Source organism: Drosophila albomicans, chromosome 3 (genome assembly GCF_009650485.2).
Source record: "Drosophila albomicans strain 15112-1751.03 chromosome 3, ASM965048v2, whole genome shotgun sequence".
NCBI lineage: Eukaryota > Metazoa > Arthropoda > Insecta > Diptera > Drosophilidae > Drosophila > Drosophila albomicans.
In genome coordinates, this window is record NC_047629.2 from 9196340 (window position 1) to 9212040 (window position 15701).

The following is a 15701-nucleotide window of genomic DNA, read 5'->3' on the forward strand; positions in this document are numbered from 1 at the left end:
TTTTTAATATACCCTTAAGCGTGCAGTGCAGCTGTTTGGTGAAATTACGTGCTTTCTAATATTTTGGCATAAAATTACGAATGTCACTTTACCAACTAAATAAAAAATTCTATTATTTTCAAAAATACTGTTGATAATTCATAGATTCCCAAAAAAATTATGATTGCCAGTGTTGCAAAGTATCTCTGAATATATCTAAGTTTGTCGAAAACTAGTATATTTTAAATTTGAAAGTGCGGTCACGCTGCTACACGAATTTGCAATGGAAGGTAAATACAAATAAAAACTAAAACAGAAATGGTTAGCTAAATATTGAACTCTCTTAGACAAGTCAAAGCCCACAGATGCGCCCAGTTGCAGTGCAGATAGCGAGCCGTTATTTCCGCCAGCAAAGCCCGGAAAAGCCGCCAATTATGGCACCAACAACACATTGGAGCTCTTGGAGCGCATTCCCAGTCAAATCGTTGATCTGAAGCTGGATGAAGTGCTGACAGCCGTTAAAACCGTTGACAACCTTTGCGATTTCGCACGCTGCAAGGCTAAAACAAGCTTGATGGGCCAGGACTGCGAGCTGTGCAAGAAACGTTTTTGCTTCAAGCACGGACTGCCCGAGGTGCACGGTTGTGGCATGGAAAAAAAGCGAGAGGCGCGCAAAGAGTTTCTCAACCCGAAACCCATAAAGACCATTCGCCATGAGGAAGAACTGAAGAATGCGAAAAAGAAGCTGAATGAGAAATTAAAAAACATGCAAGTGGGTCGCATGCAAAAAACTGGTGCAACAGATGGCAAAAAAAAGAAAAAGTAGTTGATAAGTAATGTAATTAAATTATATTAAAATTGTTAGACATAAACACAAATCAACAACTTGTTTATTAATTGCGCGAAATCGAATCGACCTAAAAAAAATAGCTAGATTTGGCGGAAAAGGCAGAACTGGCAGCACTGCATGTTGTCTTTATCACCAACACAAGCGCAACTCAAAATGAATGAATGTGTTCATCACAAAATCAGCTGTTTTTATTTTGTTTGGTAAGCTAAACCTGCTGTTCGAATGTCGCCGCAATCGAAGCGCTTGTTAACTGTTTGTAATTGGCATCTCAAATGGACAAATCGTCGAAATGCAGCATTATACACTCAAGGCCAATCTCCAGAGCCCAGGATACGCGAATACTTCTACTACATTGATCATGAGGGCATGGTGAGTTAATCCTTATTATCAATTACTTATATAAGTTGATAGTATACTAACAACGCCGTATTTATATGCAGCTCTTTCTGGACGATGCCAAAATGAAGAACTTCACATCTTGCTTCAAGGAAAAGAAATTTCTGCAGTTTTTCTTTAGTCGCCTGCGCCAAAACGAAACGCAGCGCTATGAAATGTTTCCATTTATGTCGCCTTGTGGCCGAGAACGAAACTTCGTGCGTTGCGATGACACTCCCATTGTCTTCACTGAACAGCACAGCGGTGATAATGCCACAGATATCTTGACTTATGCCCATGGTGGTCCAGTTCTATCTGTGGCTTTTCAGCCGCACAATCTCTATATGCATCCAAAGAGCGGCAGAGTGTATCATCCAGCTTGGCCAAAAGTTGGTGGCATAGGACTTGTGCGCTCCAAACTGGCCATTGAGCTAAGCCAGTACTTTATCTTCACCGAAAGCGACGCGTCGCCCACACACTTTCAGTGGCGAGGCAATCAAATTCAGCTGCAACACGACTGGATTAAGGATTGCCAGCTACAACCTAATGCGAATACTAACAATTAAAATGGGTTTAATTTAATCATCAAACGGAAAGATTGTAACATTGCGTATCTACATATAAGAGTGTATATAACTAGACTAATAAATAACTACTATTCTATGCTTAGAGGCTTGAATTCGCCCTCTTTAACTTTCACCCAAGAGAGTCCAGTGGCTGCTCCACCACCTCCGCCACCGCTTTCAGGGGGCGTAACCGTGCTTCTACTTGAGCGTATTTTCTCCAAAACAGGTCCATGCACGTCTGTTTGAAACTGCTCGAATACTATGTAGTGAGGGTCCTCTGTTGGCGGCGTGTCATAGATGTGCGATTTGCTTTCCGTAATCGACTCCTGCACTTGAGCTGCGAATGCATCGCGATTGTTATTGAGTAGTTTGGCGCTCTCAACGTTGCTGAGTTCATTGATGGCTACATTGCGTATGCTCTCCAAAGGATCAGCAAAGATCGCTTGCATGTACTTCAGCAACTGCCAAAGATGATCCTCTCCACATCGCCACTCTTGGAAGGCATGACTAATGTCCAAGCTATTTGTGTACGGACAAACGAGCGGATGCACAACGTTGTGTTGGAAGACAATAGCCTAAGAGATAAATTTGTAGATTACAGCAAGACGATTTTAATGAATAATGCAGCTATCGCTTACTGGCACATTTTTGTCATCTGGAAAGCGATCCGGCAGCAAAATCGAGAATCGAAAAACGCCATTCTCATAGAATCCCTGGCGTCCGAAGAAAACGCCAAACCATTCTGCAAACATTATCTTATTAGCACTTTATCACTAAACCCAGCTATTTAATGTTTACTCACGCAGTGAATTGGCGTAGCTCGGAATAACATAAACACCAGATAGCTTCTCTGATTCAATCATTTTGCTGCAAATACATAGACCAAATTATTATTGTTTGCCACTGATCGTGTTGTTTTTGTTGTTATACGTACTATTCCGCAAGGATTTTATACTCCTGCTGTATTGTAGCCAGCAATATCTTCTCATCTTTTTTTTGGGCATCCACGTCGAGCGTCATATTTGTTAGTAAATACGTCTATGTATATATATTGTTAATAGATGAATTAATTGTATTTCATTTTGCAGTGTGACCGGAGATCTGAAGTTAAAATACACCACTTTTTAAGTTTAACTGAACCAATTGGTAAAAAAGCCAATTCAAGTAACGGTTACACTGTTCCATACGAAATTCACGTTGCTAAAGCGATAGGTAAATAAACAGAATTTTGGCAAACCAGTAGTCATATCAAGTTATTTTTCTCTAAAATCAATTTAAGGAGTTCAATCATGTTGAGATATGTCTAACACACTCGACAAAGACTTATTGTCAAAAATGGACAATGTAAATGTTGCTGGACACGAAAGCACAGAAAATGACGATGCCCAATTAGCGAATAACATTGAGCAAGCGGAACCGACCACTAATCGAGATGCCATAGGAACGGAAAATAAGGTTGTACCTGAATTTTACAACAAAGCACAAAAGTACTGGGCTGAGGTGCCAGCAACGGTTAATGGAATGCTCGGTGGCCTGGGCTACATCAGTGCCATCGATATACAAGGCTCCAAAAATTTTCTGCGAGAAATAAAAGTGCCGGGGAAAAAGTTGGCATTGGATTGTGGAGCTGGCATCGGAAGAGTTTCACGTAATCTCCTCATGCCATTGTTCGCTACTGTTGATCTTGTCGAACAGGACACAGCATTCACCGAGAAGGCACGCGAATTATGCACCTCGGAGGAGGGAGGTCGACAAAATAGTTTGGGAGAAATCTACAATGTGGGTCTACAGGAGTTCTCGCCTTCGCACAAATACGACCTCATCTGGTGCCAGTGGGTCTTGGGTCACCTAACGGATCAAGACTTGGTGGCATTTTTTCGTCGCATGCGTCTGAGCTTGGAGCCTGGTGCATACTTTTGTATGAAGGAAAATGTCAGCACTTCGAAGACAATAATAAAGGATGATGAAGACTCATCTGTCACGCGTCCTCTTGCGTTATACGAGGAGTCCTTAAAGGAAGCTGGCTTTCGAATTGTGAGAAAGGTGCGACAGCAAAACTTTCCGAAAGGCCTTTTCCCAGTGTACATGATCGCCTGTAGGCCAAGAACATGACTGAAATCTGTCTGGAAGATGAACTAACGAAAGACTTGACAAATGTGAATATCAAAAAGAAAGCACAAAATAAATCTTTATTGCTTGAGTATGTGTGTATGAGTGTATTTATATGAAGCTAAATTACAATAATGTGTTATTTGTATTTCAGATTTTTTGATTTGTTATGATAGAGCAAAAAAACAGATGAAATATATTATAGATTTTGAATAACGTTTTGAAAGGCATTACGAAATCGTTAAGTAGCGTATATTACAATCCAATGTAATTTCGTTTGTCAACCAATTTAAATTTAAGTTCAATCGATACACATGTTATCGAAAATAAGTTCGATAACCGGCAAATAGCAACACTGCAGTTAAATATTAAAACAGCTGACAGCTGCGTTATTCGCGTGTTGCAGCTTGCAGAGCGGTCAGATAACGATTAAGTTTCCCCCAATCATGTCGAAGCGCGTACAACCGGCGTGGCAAGCCCCAAAGCCTTCCACACGTCCGCAACTGCGATTGTACAACAGTCTAACGCGACAGAAGGAAGAGTTTGTACCCCTGGAGGGCAACAATGTGACTTGGTATAGCTGCGGCCCCACGGTCTACGATGCTTCGCACATGGGACACGCAAGGTAAAGAAAAAGAAAAACAAAGCCACATCAGCAGACTATCTAATCTCGCCTCTCTTACTACACAGATCTTACATTTCGTTTGACATTCTGCGACGCATATTGAGCGACTACTTCGGCTACAACGTGCACTATGTGATGAACATCACGGATATCGATGACAAGATCATTAAACGCGCCCGTCAATATCATTTGTTTGAGAAATATGCGACAGCTTCTGCGGAATTGCCGTTAGAGCAATTACTGAGTGAACAGAAGGAAGTGCTGACGCAATTGCAAGTGAAATGTGACAAGAACACCGATGCCGATAAGAAGGTAATGCTGGCGAAAATGTTGCAACGCATGACCGACGCCATGGAGGCGCTGACTAAGGCTGTAACGGGCGGAGACAAAGAGCAAATCGCCAAGACAAGAGATCATTATTTGGGTGAGGCAAAGGATCCAATTGCCGAATGGCTGGATGCCAAACAAGGTGCCCAAGTCAATGACAATACAGTGTTTGAGGCGCTGCCGCGTTATTGGGAAGATCAGTTTCACAACGATATGAAATCGCTTAATGTGAGTCACAACTGATGACGTCATTGAAAGTCAGGTTTTGTCTTAAGTTAATAACTGTTATTTTAGATACTGCCACCAGATGTGCTGACACGAGTTTCAGAGTATGTGCCACAGATTGTAGCCTTCATACAGCGCATCATTGACAATGGCCTGGCCTATGATGCCAACGGTTCGGTTTATTTCGATGTCAATGGCTTCGACAAGCGTGATAAGCATCACTATGCGAAGCTGGTACCGGAGGCCTATGGTGACACAGCATCGCTGCAGGAGGGCGAAGGTGATTTATCCGTGACCGAGGATAGGCTGTCCGAGAAGCGTTCGCCCAATGATTTTGCTCTGTGGAAAGCTAGCAAGGCTGGCGAGCCATGGTGGGACAGTCCCTGGGGACGCGGTCGTCCCGGCTGGCACATCGAATGCTCTGCCATGGCATCGGATATATTTGGAGCCACATTTGACATACACACTGGTGGCGTAGACTTGAAATTTCCACACCATGACAACGAGTTGGCTCAATCGGAAGCGGCATTCGATGAAGCCGAATGGGTTAAGTATTTCCTGCACACGGGTCATCTAACAATAGCCGGCTGCAAGATGTCCAAGTCACTAAAGAACTTTATCACGATACAAGAGGCCTTGAAGAAACATTCATCAACGCAGCTGCGACTCGCATTCCTTTTGCACTCATGGAAGGACACGTTGGACTATTCGGAGAACACCATGGAAATGGCCACGCAGTACGAGAAGTTCCTTAATGTAAGTATAAAAAAATGGATTGGCTGAGATAAGCAAGGTATACGCAGCATTATTATAGCTTCTCCAAGCAGTCTGGCTGGTTGGTAACATGTATAACATTAGTTTTGAACTTGAAAACTAGAGCATTATTAATGCACGTATGATATTAATTCAATTTAAATTGTAGGAGTTCTTCCTGAACGTCAAGGACTTGACACGCGTGGTGTTAACGGGCAAAGCTATGGAACAGTTCACCGAGTGGACTCAGCTAGAAGCAACACTGCAGTCAAAGTTTGGCGAGGCGCAGACACAAGTGCATGCGGCGCTTTGTGGTAAGTTTTAATTGTTATTTCTCCGCTGCAAAGTTACTCTATCAATGCTCCCTCTCCTACAGATAACATTGATACGCGCAGCGCACTTGACGTCGTGCGTGAGCTGGTATCAAACACCAACATCTATATACGCGACAACAAGGCCAAGCTGAACCACTTGTTGCTTCGCAAGATTGCCACATACATAACGAATTTGCTGCATACTTTCGGTGCCATTAGCGGACCACGTGGCGGCATTGGTTTCCCACTGGGCGGTGGATCAGCAGACTCGAATAATGCCGGCAGCATTGATCAGGAAACACTTGTTTTGCCCTATGTTCAGTCGGTGGCTGAGTTCCGTAACTTGGTGCGCGAACAAGCTAAGGTGCTGAAAGCCTTCGACATTCTGAAATTGTGCGACGAGCTGCGTGACGATGTGCTTCCCAACTTGGGCGTGCGGCTGGAGGACAAGGATGATGGCAAATTCGCTGTTAAATTGGTCGATCGCGAAACGCTTTTGCGTGAACGCGAGGCGAAACAAGCTGCCGAAGCTGAACGGGCTGCCGAAAAGGCGCGCAAGAAGCAAGCGCTGGAGGCAGCTGCAGCTGCTAAGGAGGCGCAACGCCGTGTCAATCCCAAGGAGATGTTCCTCAGTGAAACTGAGAAGTACTCGGCCTTTGGCGAAGATGTGAGTATACAGCGAATATATCCCATTATACGAGTATCTATAGCGACATCTTTATTGCAGGGACTGCCCACACTCGACAAGGAGGGCAAGGAGATTAGCAAGGGACAACTGAAGAAACTTCAGAAACTCCAGCAACAGCAGGAGCAACGTTACAAAGAGTATTTGGCCAGCGTCAACGCAGCCTAGAATTAAGTGCACTCAATCATTTTATATAGCATTTTTTGATATTACGTTTGTACACGCAGAAAAACACACATGATTTTGAATTGAACTCGCTTTCGAGCAACCAGATAAATGCAGTTAAAGTTTATTATACACACTTTTGATAAAATGCCCGTCATCCATCAGCTTAAGTAATAAAGACAAGAATTCGAACAGCATATCCAATTGTTTAGCCTTCTTTTTATGGAAATACTACAAGCATATTTTATGTTTTTGTTTATCAAACTAATTATGTTTGTGACATGCAGGCTTCGTCTAATGAGTATAATAAGCATAATCCATAACTTGGCTAGATCTTTGGTAATATTGCAACTATGCCACTATATGGTATGTGATATCATTATAGGCTGCCAATATCATTGTAACGCTTAAGTTTATCTGGGAAATTGTCCCTAAACAGCACAGGATCCGCTCGAAACTCAACTGTGCGTAATGGCATTCGTCCGTAGATCTTCGAGAAGCGATCAATGCAAGCGGAACGCTCTCGCATGTGATTCAAATCTGCCGAGAGCATCTCTGTATTGGTGCACTCGGGGCACTTGAACTTCTTGCGTGGCGTCACCTTAATTGGTGGATTATTTGTGATGTTCGCAACGAGAAAGTTCATGGCAATATCCTCGCAGTTCATGTGATCATCGACCCAGTGCTTAATGTCGCCGGGCATCGCATACGTGTACATATGGCTCCAGTATTTGTGGTGAAAGGCCGCACCTGTGAGAACCATGGATATTTGATTAGTCCACTCGGATTCATAGTGCCAGCGCATCGTTGCATTATCCCAGACGTGAATGCGACTGGGGAACCCAACAATATGATCCGGAAACTCTCGCCACACTTCATAGCTAGAAATAGAAAAACGAAATGTAAGACAACTTAGTGAAAACTCGTTCTAAGCAATTGCTGTACCCAAAATCGAGTTCATCGCTAGTCAGCATAATAATATCGTCGTCTATGGTTAAGATAGCTTCAGTTTCGATTTCGGGATAGGGATAAAAGCGATTCGAGAGCTTATTCTCTCGAGTTTGTATAATCTTCAATGGCTTAGCGATTGAGGGGAATGTTGATACTGTAAGTAAGCAGATGAGCAATATTAATAGTAATTATAGCAAGGAGAACAAGCTGAGAACTGTTTTCTTACAGTGTGGTGGAGCTTTTCTTTGATTGTTCCAAATAACCAGAATACTCTGCAGAGACGGTACAACGGCCAGCTTCTGTATCAACAGAAAGAGACTCTCGACGCGATCGTATGTCAAAATAACAGCAGTAAATCCTTGCGATTTGGGAGCCAGCGAAGTAAGGAATAGAGGATTGAAGGTGGATCGACTGTTTTTGCTGATGGCATTCCATTTGCGGGAGCTCCGAGCTTGCAGCGGGAAGATCCGACTCTCAAGCACTTCAAGCGTAGTAATCGTAATAGTCTTCAAGTCCTTAAAGTATTTGCCGTAGAGCCATTGCACCTGCTTCTGCATCTCGACAATCTTCACATTGGAAATAGAATCAAGCTTGCGCATTATTGAATGGATCTCCGACTCGCGTATACGGATCACAGCAAGTGACCAATCAATCACATCTTCGAAAGGCAGCACAAAGTTGTCAATGGCCAACACAGGAATGCAGCTTTGCGACATTGCCTCCAGTAGATCCGGCTGACCAGTGCGCAGGCTGCGGCCCACAAAGCAGAACTTTCCTCGAGCTAGTACACGCGGATAGTCCCAACGCTTTGCATGGTGCATTGAACCGCAGCGAGTGATCAACTCATTGTTCTCACAGGCACCAAGAAGCAGCAATTGCTCAGCACTGTTGGAGCTTCGCGAAAGTTCTCGCAGGCTGCGCACATGCTGTGGCAATAGATTCAACTGAGCCACAATCAATAAGTATTTCCGATGAGCTGTGGCATGAGCTGCTTCCGCTTGTTGAAGCAATGGACTCCAGATGGGAATAGAGACATCAAAGCCTGGGCGATATGTCCAGGTGTCGAAGCCACCGCCCAGCACAATGGCATTGTCCACATTAACGTCCAGTATGGTGTTATATGTGGGTGCGTTGCCTGGCAACATGTTGAAGATCAAATGATTCTCGCCACGATCCCAAAAGTTGAGCGAGGCTAATGCCGGTCCAGCGAGATGCTTGTCAAACACATCCTGGTTCAGTAGATCTAAGCTAGGCAGAAAGAGGCAGGCCTCATTGGGATTCGAAGTGTAGTAACGACTGTTGAGCACAGCTTCCAGGATTTGAAAATACTCGCTGGATAGTGTGGTGGCAACTTTGTCGCTCTGCTCGTCCAAGAACTCTTGCAGCGGGTAAATGTACACCTTGAGTGTGTCATGCTCGCACTTGTAGATGTTGAGGCAGTCCCAGAAGGTGCAGTTCACGTTGCGACCGCGATACTCCGAGTCGGAGCGCAGTAGAACCTCTTGTGTGTGGGACAGGCTTAAATCCAGCGCTACCGAATCTCTTTTGGCGTAGAAAAATCTATCACGATGACCAGAAATGTCACAGAAGAGCCAAACGGCACAGATCACGACTATGGTTAGCAGTGTGTAGGTTGGAATGTTTAAAATATTCTCCTTAACATGAAATGTATTTATGTTGCGAGGCTCAATGCCTAAGAGGCTCTTGCACTTGGTCATCCTTAGTTTACTTTGTTTGGCATTTTGTATTAGGCTGCTCGATAAATCCATGACTTAAGTGCAGTCAAAACTCGTATACATTTGAATTATTTTATCGATTAGCCATTCTTAAGCCCCATCGTCAAGCGCTTTAATTGTTAAACAACTTAAAAACTAAAAGCATATAAAAATTTATGCTTCTCAAACAAATACACAACAAAATGTGACTGCACTTCGAAGTGTGAAAAATACCAATTCATATTATCGATCAGAACGATAACTTATCGATTTCAAATAAATCGCTCATAGTGCGACCACATAACATATACCATTTGCAGTCAGTATATGCCGCTTAAATATTGTGGCATATTTTGAAAATTATCTTACGGTCACCCTCGTTCAATTCGCCAGTTAAACTTATAGTTTGTTAACAAAGCTAAATCATGTCGGAAATAGTACACCTGGACAATTCGGACAGCAGTTTTATTACTGTAAATGTATCAAACTCCCACAATGATGTTGTTGCTTTTGAGATGAAGTTTGCCAAAGATATCACCGTCGCTCAGCTTAAGGTAAAAACGCACCTGCACAATATAGTTATGTACTTGGGTGAACTGCATGACTAACACAACAGATGTTTAAATTTTCACCGCACACAGAGTAAATTGGAAATATTGACGGGAGGATGTGCTGGCACAATGAAAGTCGAATTGTACAAAGGCGACAACCACATGACGTCATTGACCAACAACGATGCCAAACTGGGCTTTTATATCAATTGCAATGGCTTGCGTCTGCATGTCGTCGATACATTCGCTAGTTTCGGCTACAATGAGAATGAAACTGTTGAGAAATTCGAGCTAACACAGGATCAGTATGAACAAAAAACCAATTCTGTGCGTAATTTCTTAAAACAAAATCGCTTGGGGAAGTATAATGAGGAGGAGATGCGCCAAATGGAAGAGAAGCGCCGCGAACAGGCCGAAGAAGTCCAAAAGCGAGCTGAGCTTTGCATCGTGGGTAGCAGATGTCAGGTGACTGTTCCAGGAAACCCAACGCGTCGTGGCACAATCAAGTACAATGGCGAGTTGGAGGGCAAGACTGGCATATTCATTGGCGTGCAGTATGACGAGCCATTGGGCAAGAATAACGGCAGGTAAGTCGAGATTTATTTACCATTCTATATCAAAATTAAATATTTGACTATTTTCAGTGTGGGAGGCAGGGCTTACTTTGTGTGTCCTCCCAATTACGGTGGCTTTGTCTCGCCATTGTCTGTCGAAGTGGGCGATTTTCCAGTCGAGGAGTTCAATCTTGACGACGAGCTCTAAATGGCATTCCCCGACATACTGATTTAAAAGAAAACTTAATTTTCCGCGTGCACTTGTGCATATCAAATTAATTAAGAAATAATCTTTGTGATCATTTGAATAATTATACACATGCAAAGCTCGTGATACAGCAGTATATTGAGAAATAACGATTTTACGTTTAATATTTTAGTAAACTGCTTGGCATACACTGCAATAAATACTCTAATACTCTACACTTTATCAAACACAAGCAGCTTTCTTGTTTTTATGATAAACTATATAAAAAACCTCACAGCTGTCCCTAAAGCTAATTTATAATTGATCTAAGTATTCAGTATTTCATTATTCAACAATAAACTGACAGAACGATAAGACTTTTGAATATTGTTTAAAAATCATCGAAAGGGATGAGGATGATCCTAAAGGGATCCTGGCATTTATTACGAAATTCCGTTTCTCCAAATTCCAAGTTGGTTTTAATTAAAGAAAATTGTAATAACCTTTATTATACCCGCTACCCATAGGGTAGAAGGGTATTATAACTTTGTGCCGACAGGAAATGTATGTAACAGGTAGAAGGAGGCATCTCCGACCCTATAAAGTATATATATTCTTGATCAGCGTCCGTCTGTCCGTCTGTGTGTCTGTGTGTCTGTCCGTCCGTCCGTATGAACACCTAGATCTCAGAGACTATAAGAGATAGAGCTATAATTTTTTTTCGACAGCATTTGTTATGTTTGCACGCAGATCAAGTTTGTTTCAAATTTTTGCCACGCCCCCTTCCGCCCCCGCAAATCAAAATAACTACTATATATGTAATAATAACTATAGTAGTTATGATTCCTGAAAATTTGGTTGCGATCAGATAAAAATTGTGGAAGTTATTAAATAAATACTTTTGTATGGGCAAAAACGCCTACTTACTAGGGGTCTTAGTTGCTTTGGCTGACAATCTGGTATATTGAGCCGTCTATGGTATATTTTGAATGCGGTACTTTATCGATATACCACATATACCATTCGGTATATTTTTAGTATTTTTGCAGTATATTTGGTATATTTTGAGAATAATACCGCAAAATATATTGCTTTTATTCAAAATGGTTAGCGGGTATCTCACAGTCGAGTACACTCGACTGTAGCTTTCTTACTTGTTTTTTAACTGAAAAAGGTATATAACGTAAATAAAACAAAAATATAAAAGCAATCTTATTCCCGATTACTGATAAATTGGAACAAAAGGGTTCAAGAAATGGCAAGATCATTCTGTCCGTGTTAATACCTTGGATTCATATCATAAGTAATAGAGGCAACATTTTTTGTATCTCATTTGTCATTGACGCATAAATTTCAAGTAGATTTTTACCTTAGGCAACGCCCGCTTCCAATTTTGGAAGATGGTTTAAGATCAATCAATACCTCACTTTCGATTTTCGTAGCGCCCTTCACTAAAATCACGACAAAAACAATAGAAAAAGTAAAATATTATTTCCAAATTTCAAAAGCAAATTAATACAGAAAATGATGCCCTCTTATCATTTTTTTGATTGTGTGAGACAATATTCCAGTTTTTGTCAATGGTTTTCCATATTTTATATCATATTGTCACCACAAAGATGTAATAAGCAAGTAAGAATAAAAGCAAAACGGTGCTTTATTAATTTTAAAATATACCGATTTAATATACCCAAAGAATACTAAAAATATACCGAAGGGCATGTTTGGTATATTGATATAATAGTAGTAAAGTGCAAAATATACCAGATTGTCAACCAAAGCAAATAACATAAGACCCATAATTAGTATGCGTATTTCCTCATACAAAAGTATTTCTTAAATAACTTCTACAATTTGTATTTGATCGAAATCAAATTTTCAGAAATCATAAAAAAAATAGTTACTATTCTCTGAGATCTATATGTTCACACAGACAACCGGGCATGGCTATATCGTCTCGGCTGTTAACGCTGATCAAGAATATATATAGTGTATAGGGTCGGAAATGCCTCCTTCTGCCTGTTACGTAAAATTTTGGAGGCACAAAATTATAATACCCTTCTACCTTCTAATGTACCGTCATGCCACTGTGAAAATGATCATAAGATCCTTGAAATGAACAACGAAGCTACTTATCCGAAGAGAACACATAAATGCCAACGAGTCTTGAGCTAAATATAAGTAGACAAAAATATATACAACCGAAAGAGAGATTAATTTAATGGAGTACTATTGATTTTATTCGATCCACATGTTCAGTTTAACAGAGCAATTTCACGATTTTCTCTAAAAATAATCAAGTGTGAAATTAATTATACTGCTTGAAGCATTCTCTATTTTTACAAATAGGGCATGCACAATGAATTCACTCGTTGGGCCCATGCAGAAATGCCTGCTAATTAAATAAATATAATGTAATATAAATATAATATACAACTTTTGTATTTTTTCAATTAAACATAACTCACTCAAAAAATATATAGACGAAAGAAAACGTGAAAACTAACGCATAATCGCATAAACATGTAGACAATAGAGCGATTCACAAATATGTATATTATATTATTAGATTCCTTGTTGAGAATTCAAAACTATTATCGATGATCTCTGATTTTGCAGTGTTTTATTCAATTAACTGTCATACGCCCGAACAACACACTTATCTGTTTTGCTTATTTGATATATTATGTATGTATATATTTTTATTTAGACTGGGCGTAGTATACCAAAAAGAGTTTTGAGCTTGAGTTAGGGCAACATTAAATGTAGTTAACGAACAATTTTCTTTTCTTATGGATGTGTTTGTCTACAATATATTTATGTATATTTGTGTGTGTGTGTGTGTGTGTTAAGAGTGTGAGTCTGTGTTTATAGCCCTTTAGACAATGCGTAGAAAAATGCAGTATTATTGCGCTGATTTCATTATTATTGTTTATTCTTGATTTATTATTATGTTGATGTTGTTGTTGTTGTTGATGTTGGTTTGTTGTATTACTATTATTTGAATTAGAACGGTGTTTCTCTCTCGCCTACACTGTCTAGCATATTTAACGATTATATAGATTTAAGTGATCCTTCAATATGTGGATATATGTATGTTTGTATGCAATGTGTGTGTGTCTGTGTATGTGTATGTGTGTTGATGATCTCTTCTTGCTGTGCTTATGTACTTAGATATTGGGTAAATTGCTGTCTGCTCGAGTTGTTATTTTATATAAATTATATATTCAATACGCGATAGATCAATGCATAAATGTAGAACATTTCATTTTTACTCTTGAGATTCTATGCTAAAGTGGTGTGTGTTGTTATGTGTGTGATTTTGTGGTGTGTGTATTTCTTTTATATGATTTGAAGCCTTGTATATAAACAAATCCGTCACGTTACAACTGTCTAATTAATATAGTAATTTTATGTTATGTATATATTTTTAGAGAGTTGTGGTGCGTAACATTACTACTTTCTGATGTTGTTGTTGTTGTTCTTGTTGTTTGGTGTTTGGTTTTTCCTTAGATATAACATTGACACATGCTGCCTCTCCGTCCTTCATTTCCTTCTCCTTTTCCTTGTCCATAACGCATTTCTTTTCCGTGTCTCCACCTCCTCCTCCTCCTCCTCTGCCGCTTCCATGTCGCCGCGAGCCAGTTAATTTACACACAATTAGACTTCGGGTATTCTTGATGTTTCGCTTAAATCGATTGCGACCGCTGTCGCCTCTTGGCTTTAGCTCAGCTACACCAACTCCATCTCCATTTCCATTTGCATCACCATTTCCACCTCCATCTCCACCTTCAGCGCCATGCGATTGCTTATCGAAGACTTGATTGTGTTTCTTAATAGTTGATATCGAGGGATTTGTTGCTGGCACTTGCCCTTGAGATTCAGTCGCATATTCTTCCATGATTTGATCTATGGGACGCTGCTCTGACGCCTGAAGATTTTCCCTCGATCTGAAGGGCAAATAGTTTTGAAATGCTGTTCTCAGAACGTTTGTCGTCTTCTTTTTCTGCTTAACACGCACTCGATTCGCACGTTGTTGGCGATTGAGTGACCAAATTGGCATCGATTGTTCCGACAGCTTGATACTGCCGCTGGCCAGATGATGAAATTTGGCAGTGGAGGTGGTTTTACTGTCGCTGTCGGTGGTGGTGTTGGTGTTGGCGCTGTTGTTACTAGTTTTGTTGGTGTTGGTGTTGTTGGTAGTGCTCATCATCGTCTTCGTCGTGTTGCAGCTGCTGCCATTCGTAGTTGTGGTGTTGGTGTTGGCCGCGCAGCCTTCATTATTCGTTTTGTTAAGTCACAGACGAAGGTCAAAAGCAATGCGAGACGCAATGTTCTTGAAGCCGATGCTAGTACCTGCAATATGATGTTGCTTATTAACACCTCATCCATATTTTAGGAAGACAAGCAAAACTTACCAGAAATGCGTTTAAAGCGAACTCCGTTTAGGGATAGACGCGGCAGCTTACAGACCTCTATTTCCCACTGAACCAGCGAGTCCGTATTCGGATCTCCATGAACGCACCAAAGCACAAATCTAATCAAAACAAATTATCAATCAATGTTATGCATATTTGCATAGCTTAATAGTTTATCTCACCGTTCCCGTTGCTCGTAATCACAGTTGTTTTGATCGAGCACTTCGCGTATCTTTTGCATGATTTGATCGGGCATCAGGGGCGATGTTGTCTTCATGGACCATGTGAACCGAAGCACCCTGGGCTTAGCGGCCTCCTCCGTGGTGGATGTACTAAAATGGTTAAATTGCAT

The 15701-nt window shown here is 41.0% G+C and overlaps 8 protein-coding genes across 23 annotated transcripts in view; 5 read left to right on the forward strand and 3 right to left on the reverse strand.

Moving 5' to 3' along the window:
- Positions 1-79: 79 nt before the first annotated feature.
- Positions 80-856, forward strand: LOC117571787 (DNA-binding protein SMUBP-2). The gene is made up of 2 exons (XM_034254146.2): positions 80-269; positions 327-856. Exons 1-2 carry the CDS (start codon positions 263-265, stop codon positions 803-805), a joined length of 486 nt encoding a protein of 161 aa, XP_034110037.1. The 5' UTR covers positions 80-262; the 3' UTR covers positions 806-856.
- A 144-nt stretch (positions 857-1000) lies between these two features.
- LOC117571786 (UPF0598 protein CG30010) lies at positions 1001-1873 on the forward strand. Its single transcript, XM_034254145.2, has 2 exons — positions 1001-1198; positions 1270-1873. Exons 1-2 carry the CDS (start codon positions 1052-1054, stop codon positions 1768-1770), a joined length of 648 nt encoding a protein of 215 aa, XP_034110036.1. The 5' UTR covers positions 1001-1051; the 3' UTR covers positions 1771-1873.
- On the reverse strand, positions 1767-2863 carry LOC117571785 (protein crossbronx). Its single transcript, XM_034254144.2, has 4 exons — positions 2705-2863; positions 2573-2637; positions 2409-2512; positions 1767-2345 (listed from the first exon to the last, which is right to left on the reverse strand). The coding sequence occupies exons 1-4, from the start codon at positions 2788-2790 to the stop codon at positions 1860-1862; spliced, it is 741 nt and encodes a 246-aa protein (XP_034110035.1). The 5' UTR covers positions 2791-2863; the 3' UTR covers positions 1767-1859.
- Positions 2864-2894: 31 nt separating this feature from the next.
- Positions 2895-3973, forward strand: LOC117571783 (alpha N-terminal protein methyltransferase 1). Its single transcript, XM_034254140.2, has 2 exons — positions 2895-2982; positions 3050-3973. The coding sequence occupies exon 2, from the start codon at positions 3070-3072 to the stop codon at positions 3880-3882; it is 813 nt and encodes a 270-aa protein (XP_034110031.1). The 5' UTR covers positions 2895-2982; positions 3050-3069; the 3' UTR covers positions 3883-3973.
- Positions 3974-4223: 250 nt separating this feature from the next.
- LOC117571779 (cysteine--tRNA ligase, cytoplasmic) lies at positions 4224-7163 on the forward strand. The gene is made up of 6 exons (XM_034254137.2): positions 4224-4504; positions 4570-5059; positions 5126-5812; positions 5979-6123; positions 6186-6790; positions 6851-7163. Exons 1-6 carry the CDS (start codon positions 4326-4328, stop codon positions 6974-6976), a joined length of 2232 nt encoding a protein of 743 aa, XP_034110028.1. The 5' UTR covers positions 4224-4325; the 3' UTR covers positions 6977-7163.
- A 4-nt stretch (positions 7164-7167) lies between these two features.
- LOC117571781 (exostosin-2) lies at positions 7168-9853 on the reverse strand. The gene is made up of 3 exons (XM_034254138.2): positions 8151-9853; positions 7919-8078; positions 7168-7854 (listed from the first exon to the last, which is right to left on the reverse strand). Exons 1-3 carry the CDS (start codon positions 9691-9693, stop codon positions 7353-7355), a joined length of 2205 nt encoding a protein of 734 aa, XP_034110029.1. The 5' UTR covers positions 9694-9853; the 3' UTR covers positions 7168-7352.
- Positions 9854-9989: 136 nt separating this feature from the next.
- Positions 9990-11308, forward strand: LOC117571784 (tubulin-folding cofactor B). The gene is made up of 3 exons (XM_034254143.2): positions 9990-10193; positions 10281-10777; positions 10835-11308. Exons 1-3 carry the CDS (start codon positions 10065-10067, stop codon positions 10950-10952), a joined length of 744 nt encoding a protein of 247 aa, XP_034110034.1. The 5' UTR covers positions 9990-10064; the 3' UTR covers positions 10953-11308.
- A 1840-nt stretch (positions 11309-13148) lies between these two features.
- LOC117568953 (MAP/microtubule affinity-regulating kinase 3) overlaps positions 13149-15701 on the reverse strand; it is a 32130-nt gene continuing 29577 nt past the window's right edge. For all 16 annotated transcript variants that reach the window (XM_034249912.2, XM_034249909.2, XM_034249911.2 and 13 more), the window contains 3 exons: positions 15532-15681; positions 15350-15468; positions 13149-15287 (listed from right to left, as the gene is read on the reverse strand). In XM_034249912.2, the coding sequence (XP_034105803.1) occupies positions 15229-15287; positions 15350-15468; positions 15532-15681 (328 nt within the window). In that variant the 3' untranslated portion in view covers positions 13149-15228. The remainder of the gene's footprint in view (positions 15288-15349; positions 15469-15531; positions 15682-15701) is intronic.